Source organism: Arvicola amphibius, chromosome 1 (genome assembly GCF_903992535.2).
Source record: "Arvicola amphibius chromosome 1, mArvAmp1.2, whole genome shotgun sequence".
NCBI lineage: Eukaryota > Metazoa > Chordata > Mammalia > Rodentia > Cricetidae > Arvicola > Arvicola amphibius.
In genome coordinates, this window is record NC_052047.1 from 184,273,241 (window position 1) to 184,282,019 (window position 8,779).

At 45.3% G+C, this 8,779-nt stretch overlaps 1 protein-coding gene across 9 annotated transcripts in view; it reads right to left on the minus strand.

Moving 5' to 3' along the window:
• Positions 1-8,702, minus strand: part of Sec31b (SEC31 homolog B, COPII coat complex component) — a 31,820-nt gene extending 23,118 nt beyond the window's left edge. For 2 of the 9 annotated variants that reach the window (XM_038325695.2, XM_038325634.2), the window contains exons 1-3: positions 7,208-8,702; positions 1,382-1,475; positions 967-1,090 (exon numbers count right to left, since the gene is read on the minus strand). In XM_038325695.2, coding sequence (XP_038181623.1) covers positions 967-1,090; positions 1,382-1,475; positions 7,208-7,225 — 236 coding nt within the window. In that variant the 5' untranslated portion in view covers positions 7,226-8,702. The other 7 variants (XM_038325660.2, XM_038325643.2, XM_038325652.2 and 4 more) reach the window with 7 other exon arrangements.
• Between the last annotated feature and the right edge of the window lie 77 nt (positions 8,703-8,779).

Sequence of the window (8,779 nt, forward strand, 5' to 3'; positions counted from 1 at the left end):
AATTACTTATGTATATTACTTATACTAAATATGAGGTGGGCTGTAATGAATATTGACATATTTTCTGATGGTATAAAAACTTACAGACTATTATATCAGACTATAAGCACCATCTTCACAAAACCCTTAAAACAGCAATGAAGAGTCAGGTATAATAGCACACACCTGTAACATCAGCTGCTCAGAAGGTTGAGCTGGGAAGATTTTGAGTTCAAAGCCAGCCTTAGCAAGACCTTGTCTAAAAAACAAGAGCAGCAAAATAATAGGAAGAAGTAGACTTAGTATGGAGATAGGAACATAGTTAAATTCCAAGCCCAGCCTCTCACGGTTTCTATGCCCATGTAAAATGGAAATGACGGCGTTATAACTTAGGCTTAATCTGAGGAATGAGTGAGATACACAGGGTCCCAATGATTCTGCCTTGCATACTGAGCTCTACAAGGACTTCCTTAGACATTTCTGCCAATAAAGGAGACAGTGACTGATCCCCCTTTTCATTGCTGTTACACAATATACCCAAGAAATCCATGGGCATCCAGCTTGCCAGAAGCCATGAAATCTAATGCATACTCAACCAGCACCTAAGAGCCATGAGGAGAGATCATTCGTTCCCCTTGTTGGCAGAGTATGGCATGGTGTAAGGCTGCTATCTTCACAAAAGCCGAGGGAGGAAGAAGTCAAGATCCCTGGTTCAAAAAGAGACCTGGTGCGCATGTCCTGGCTAGTGTAAGACAGTTCTATTACCTGCATCCTACCTAATACTGCTGCTGGTGCTGCTGCTGCTGCCGCCTGGTAACATGAATCATTGGGATTCATTGCACAGAGTTAGCTCCTCTGAGACTTAACAGAACTCCTATTCTCCATACGTATCGCATCGTGATCCCTGAGTTGTACACACCACCCCCAGGACTCTCTATATCCACCAGGGTCTGACCTGCAAACCCACACATAGTCCCAACATAGTACCTGCTTGAGACAGAAAGAATCCCTTTGTGTTTCAGGTCCAGAGAAGAGTCCCTGAAATCAATCTCAAATATTTCCAATGTGGCATTTGTGCTAAAGGAAGCATCTAGTTGCTGGGCAGATGTTCCTAGTCACAGGAAAAGTAAGGAAAAGGCAGAAAATGAACAACAATATCTGCATGGATTCAGTTCATAAATACTGTAGGGAGTGGAAAGCAAACAACAGGAGAGTTAGGAATATCCTTCCTCTAGAGGCAACCCCAAGGAAAGTATGCGAGGCCACCCTTAAGCCATGGTCCAATGTGGTTACCAGCTACCCAATCCTACAGCTTCCTCTCGTGTTCATTAGGGGTCCAGATAATAAGTTTTCCTTTGACATAGGACTTTCCAGTAACTCCTGATCCGAATGATCATCATACCTGTGGCCAGATACACAGGGTATTGCTTGGCTGGGCTCCATGCCTGGACAGCTGGCCTCTGAAGTTCCTTCAGCTTCATGGTCTGTCCTGTAGGCTGCAGAAAACATAGATGGCCCTTGGTTCACTGAAAATAGAAGCCAAAATTCTTAGGGCCAGAGATCCAGGGAGCATCTGTGGACACAGGTATTGTATCTTTTCTCCACAAGATGAAGTATTCGGACAAAATGCAGGGTGAGAAAAACAAGATCGTCTGTGAAGTTAAGGACAGTTCATTTATACAGTTGCTAAACTGGAATTCTCTAAACTCCCAAGATATTTAATCACACTGGTTACCACAGGCCTAATGATAATAACCACCAAACTAGATTTCTCAGGGACTTTGCCTGATTTCCTTGGCTTTAAATATTGTTTATGAGCCAATGAAGACCATATTTATGTTACCAACACACAGCTTGTCCTCAGAGCACCAATTTCGATATGAAGCTGCTAACTAAATATTTCTACTTGCGATGCACATCTATAATCCTAGCACTCAAGGGGCTGAGGCAATAGCATCATAAGTTCAGGCAAACCTGGGCTACACACATATTAAGACCTTATCTGGTTTTCCTCTTAGGCTCTGTACCCCAGCCACACAAGTCTTTTCCTATCTCATGGCTTTTGCCCACACTGGAGCCTTTGCAAACACTGCTTCCCATATACTGTATGTTCTCCCCTTCGCTCTCTGCATGGCCAGCTCTTTACCACGTCTCTCTGGGTGAGCATCCAACGTCTTCAGAGGTGGCCTGCCCAACCCCAGTCTCACTGGTTTTCTAAGAATTTGTTTAGTCACACTGTGAGTCTCTCCCGTTAACATGTAAGCTTCATAAAAGCCAGCTTCTCGTCTCACGAGGTTCTAACTACTGCCTACACCTATGACTGATACAGAGCAGCTGCTGAGTGAATAAACGAATGAATGTAAATCCTCATTTTTACCTTTTGTTTTGCTACATCTTTTAAATATTTATGTTTATTTTATGTGTACAAGTGTTTTGCCTGCTTGTATGTCTGTGCACCATATGGGTGCTTAATGCCTTCAGAGGTCAGAAGAGTATTGGATCCTCTGGGACACGAGTTACACACAGTTGTGAGCTACAATGTAGGTGTTGGGAACCCACCCCTAACCTTCTGCAAGAGCGGTATGCTGCGGCCCCTACCCATAACGCCTTTTCTTTCCTTTGGTGTGGGGATGGTCTCCCGTAGCCTTCAAACTTGCTGAGAATAATCTTTTTTTTTTTTTTTTTTTTTTTTTTTTTTTTTTTTTTTTGGTTTTTCGAGACAGAGTTTCTCTGTGGCTTTGGAGCCTGTCCTGGAACTAGCTCTTGTAGACCAGGCTGGTCTCGAACTCACAGAGATCCGTCTGCCTCTGCCTCCCGAGTGCTGGGATTAAAGGCGTGCGCCACCACCGCCCGGCTCTGAGAATAATCTTGAAGCATCAATCCTTCTGTCTCTAATACCAGGTGCTGGGATTACAGGTGTGAACCACCACACCGCATTTGTTTAACCCTGTGATTTCCACCTCTAATGTGCATTTAGGGTCTCATCCTCACAGGCTCGAAAGGGGCAGAGAGGAAAAGGGGAGAACTTAGAGCCTACTGTGATCTGCTTGAGCAAGTCAGTCAGGGCAGTCTCACGTATAAAAACGGAAGATAATGTTACTTAACCTCTACTGTACTTTCTAGCTTGAAGAAGGCCTAAAGCTGTCAGTTAAGCTAAGATTTTTTTTTTTCTGGGAACTTTTAAATACTTGAAGCTCTGTTTCTTTTGCCTTTTGACCATCCAGCTATACCATTCCGTCACCAGTGCCACCTGCTGGTCAGAGCCATCCAGTGCAGAAGAGCAGCGATCACCAACAGCGCATTTGACAGGGCAAACTCCTTAGTTCCCCTCAAGAGTTCTATAAACTGTCATCCCCATTCAGCACACTAAACAACCGGCTAAGCCGCAAGGTAAACCCCGTGCTTTTAACCATTATATTAATTTAAGCAAAGCTCCATGGCGTGCTTAAACCATTGACAGAAAGAACAGGGGAAATGTGATTTCCATACAGTTTGCGCGGATGCATCAGTTTATAAAAGCCCCGTTAAGGTCGGAACGGCTGTGGCAGTGGAGGGGTGGGATGGGGTCGGGGAACTAGGACCCTGGCGCCAGCTACCCTTGGCAGTCCAGTCCCTAGGGAAAAGGTCAACACAGCTTCTCGCCCGTGAGGCACTTGGCGGACGGTTACGAGTGGCAGGACTATCGGGGCCCAGGGTGGAGGAGAAGGCGTGCGGCGCTTCTGGACCTCGGCGGGGCTGGGGGTGCGGGACCAGGTCCAGTCGGAGGGATTCGTGCTGGGTGCTCGGGGTCACGGCGGCCCCGGCGGGGTCTCGGCGACTGGCGAGCTCCCGATCCCTCCACGGGAAGAGCGTGCTCCGGGGCCCCAGACCCGCGGGGAAACCCACCTGTGCCGAGCGCCCGGGTCACAGGTCACGGCCGAGCCAAGGGCTTTAGGGCGCCTCGCACTGCGGACGGCGGCTGCCGAGGGCCAAAAGTAAACTTGCTTTGGCAGCGACCAGCTCCCTCCACTCGCTCGGCGAAGCTTGGTTAAACAAATACGCACCGACAGTGCAGAGGTTTCCTAGCCAGGCTGCCTGACTTGCACAATGACTGCACAGTTCTGGCGCCCAAGATCAGTTCATTCTAGTATCTTCTATTTCAGCCGGGCTCCGCGGATAGCCAATGAATGGAAAAGGAAAACACTAACTCGATTTATTATGTAGTTATTAAAGCGAGGAAAGACCCGGCCCTTAGCCCATGAGCTCTCAGTGTGATGCATTTACCTAAAAAAGCTAAAAAGCAATCGAGGCTGTAAAAAGCAGGGATACACACTGAAGCCCACAGTAGCCCGTGTCCAAGAACTGATAAGGGCTGTGTGTGGAGAGACGACTGTTGACCAGGGGCTTCATGGGAGAGTTCAGACACACCAGTATTTCTCCTCGGAGCTGAAAGACCATCAGGTGATAGTTCAACAGAAGTGGGCAAAATGGCTAGGCATCCTGGCATTTCCCACCCTATAAATCAAAGAGACTGGGTGAGAGTGGGTGCTAGAGATTGTGGAATACCAGCTAATTCTGCGGTTCACAGGAATTACTGAAAATTTTGGGCCAGAGGCTCCAGTGACGATTGCATTTTGCATCTGCCGGTATGAATCTCCTTGGAGAGAGACGAACTGGAGGCAGAGATCCAATTACAAGGGGAATAGAACAGTCCAGTAACCGGTGAAGAAAGTCTGGATTCATAGTGGAGACTGAAGGAAACCTGCACCTGCTCTCCTGACTGATAAAGACAAGGACTTAAGACGGCTGTGGCTTTAGAGCTGTGGGCAGAACGATCCTTTCACGAGGGCCACCTAAGACCATCGGCAAATACAAACATTTAGATTATGATTCATAACAGTAGCAAAATTATAGTTATGAAGCAGCAACAAAAATAATTTTATGGTTGGGGTCACCACAACATGAGGAACTGTGTTAAAGGGTCTCAGCATTAGGAAGGTTGAGAACCACTGCTCTAAGTCAGGGAAACTGGCACTGTTAACAGAGCTAGAGATACTGAGGAAGAGAAAAGAGAATGTGAAGATACCACATATGCTCTTCAAGTTGAGGAAATTGTGGCAGGTAAAGATTACCAAGTTGATTCAAACGTTCCTCTTGATTCATGGATTGTATGGTGACCCCTTCCTGACCGACTCTCCTCTAAAACTAGGGTTCCCAGTATCTGATGTCATACTCAGTAGTTCTGCGCTCAGACAGAAACCTAAGCATGGCACTATGTATGCCAGGGCCATTCTTGCTACATAGCAAGCATTTAGCATACCTTTTTTTTTTTTTTTTTTTTTTTGATGTCCTAGCACAGAAACAGGGAAGATCCGGGGTGGAGTGGGGAAGTGAACAAGGTCAAAGACTGGCTGAACATTAGGGGCTGGGAGTGTGGGTCATCTGGTAGACTGCGTACCCCATATGCTTGAAACCCTGGCTGTATTTCCCAGCACCACATATACCAGTTATGGTAATGGCTACCTTGTAATCCCAGTTCTCAGGAGGTAGAGGAAGAAGGATCAAAAGTTCAAGGTCATCTTCAGCTACACTGAAAGTTCAAAGTCACCTGGACTACATGAGGCCCCCTACCCCCCCACAACACACAAAGCTTTGAACCTTGGCTAGTAACCTAAAATTAGGGAATAAAGCAGAAGTATCAACCACACTGAAGGAATACTACAGAAGACATCTGAACTAAAGTCTTGAGGTTCAATTACCAGCAGCCATAGTGCAGCTTCTAACTTCCTATCTCTAGTCTCAGTATCCAGTGCCATCTTCTGGTAGTACACAACCATGTATGTGCAGGCAAACCATACACATAAAAATTAATAAATGAAAATTACAAACTAAGACATGATTAAAGAGTAAATCTTTCTAAAAAGTCTTTTTAAGATGACACTTATTCTGCGTGCATGTATGTAGACGCACAGATGCTATAGCACAAACTGTGACGGTCAGAGGACAACGTGCAGGAATTGATTTTCTCCTCTAGTGATGTGTGGCCTGGTTGTCAGGCTTGGTTGTCAGCAAGCACCTTTACCCACAGAGCCATCTCAGGAATCCTCAATACATCTACAATTCTTCAAAAGGTGACATTTTCAGTAAAGCACCACTCCCCAACTTCAAGGTTCTCTTTAACTACCCAGACAGCACTAGAGAGCTCGCCTAACTTGAATGGTGTGGTGGTTTGAATGGCTCCCTAGGCTCATAGATTCCAATGCCTAGTCATCACAGAGTGGAACTCTTGGGAAAGATTAGAAAGTATGGTCTTGCTGGAAATATGTTGTAGTCGTTTGAGTAGGTATGCCACCCCCATAGACTCGTGTGTTTGAATGCTTTGCTCACAGAAAGTGGCACTATTGGGTGTGGCCTTTTGGAGGAAGTATCATTGTGTGGGCAGGCTTTGAGATCTCAAATGCTCAAGTTTTGTTCAGTGTGGTACACAGTCCACTTCCTGCAGATCCAGGTGTAGAACTCTTAGCTGCCTCTCCAGCACCGTGTCTGTCTGCATGCTCCTGTGCTTCCCTCCATGATGATAATGGACTAAAGCTCTGAACTGTGAGCCAGCCCCAATTCAATGTTTTCCTCTAAGAGTTGCTGTTTGCTGTGGTCATGGTCTCTTCCTTCATAGCAACAGAAACCCAAACTAAGACGTGTCAATTAGGGTGGGTTTTGAGGTTTCAAAAGTGCATGCCAGGTCCAGTCAGTCTTTCTCTTCTCTGTAGATCAGAATGTAGCTCCTAGCTATCTTTCCAGCATTATGTCTACCTGCCTGTTGCCATGCTCCCCACCATGATGATAGACTAACCCTCTGAAGCTGTAAGCAAGCCCCAACTAATGCTTTCTTTTATGAGTTCCCTGGGTCATGGTGTCTCCTCACAGCAGAACAGAGACTAAGTCAAACGGCTTTATTAGTACAGATCACAGGAGATACAGGCTTTCTTATGGGTCAGGCTTCCAAGTGAAATAAGGTTAAGAAAATATCCTTTTTTTTTTTCTCTCTCAACAGGGTTTCTCTGTAGCTTTGGAGCCTGTCCTGGAACTAGCTCTTGTAGACCAGGTTGACCTTGAACTCGGCTTCCAGAGTGCTGGTATTAAAGGTGTGCGCCACCACTGTCCGGCTGAAATATTCTACTTTTATCTTAGCCAGGGCTGTATAGTTAGGCTCTGTAAAAAAGACAAACCCCTAAATGGTCTGTTGGCTCACCTGAAGCAGCAGCTGCATTGACACAGGGGGTCACTGGCCACTGGGAAAGCTCCTTGACAGGCACTGTGCTCATCTCATCTTTGGATATCCCTCCTGACACACTGTAATTTTTTAAAACCCAGAGATGTTACGGCATTTCTTTTACTTGCTGAAGTTTCAAGCAGGAACCACATTTCTTTCTGCCAACTGTTACCTCCTGGAAGTTTAACAAATAAGTGCTTGGATTGCCTTGAAGCCCAGACCACCTGGCCTCTTCAGTGGCCACCAGTTATTCCATGCACCTCACTGCTTAGTCCTCAAGACTGCCAATGTGGCTACTTTGTAGATTATTCAGTGACAACCTGGATGCATGTTACTTCTTATCAGTTTTATTCTAGTCACTATGCTTTTTAGTCCTTCTTTTTGTTTTTTTTTGTTTGTTTGTTTGTTTTTGAGATAGGGTCTTATTATGTAGCCTTGGTTGGTCTGAAATTCACCACATAGACAAGGCTGGCCTCCAACTCAGAGATCTACCTGCCTCTGGTCCCCATGTGCTTGAATTAAAAATGTGTCACCACATCCAATCTTTGGTTTTGTTTTTTAAACGAGTGTTTGCCTGAAATATGAACACATGTAGTGTCCCTGGAGGCCTGAAGATATAGCCCTGGGTGGCCCAGAGCTCAAAAGATCTGCCTGCTTCTGCCTCCTGAGTGCTGGGATTAAAGTCATGTGACCAATCACTATAGATCTGAGAACTTTAGACTGTGTCACCTCCAAACATGACATCTAGAAATCAGGGTTGGAATGGTTCTCAGTAACACATGTTCCTTTTAGGCAAAATGGCCATGGTGTCCTTGCATAGACTGGTGATGTCTGCATATAATTTTTATCTGTGGTTGACAAGGCATGCCTTAGAAATTTTTTTAAGAACAGAGATGAATTATTATAGACTCTCAAAAACATGGTTTTCTTCTAAGGCTGTCATAGAAGCTTGGATTCTTTGCTTTGAAAGGAGGAATGCAGAGATGCCACCATATTAGAGCAGTCCTCCCCAACTATTCCATCACATACTTGAAACACATTACTTTCTTTTGAAAACAAATTATCATTGAAGAGTTTAAATAAACTGTTTATTTTAAGACAGTCTTACTATACAGTTCAGGATAGCCTCAAACTCACTACAAAGCCTAGATTAGTCCTGAACTCATGGAGATCCTCCTGTCTCATCTTCCCAAGTGCTGGGTTAGAGGCATGCACCACACATCTTTGAAACCTAACAACGAATAAGTTTCGGGTTGTTTTGATTTTTATAGCCTCACTATGTAGCCCAGACTTGCATAATTCTGCCTCAGCTTTCTTTGTGCTAGGATTATAGATATGTTCCACAAAAAATAGTTTTTAAAGGTAATAAATCTTGTCCCAAATTGGGAAGTCCTTTCTTCTTTGACCCAGTAAATGAGAAAAGGACTGGTCCTTTACTACCTACCTGCTGTGCAGCCTGCAGTCCTCACCCACCTTCTGAGCCCCAGTGGAATGAACTAATGTCTTCTTATGCTTATTTCCCAACCTTCCGAGTTCGGAGCAGGCCAGCAG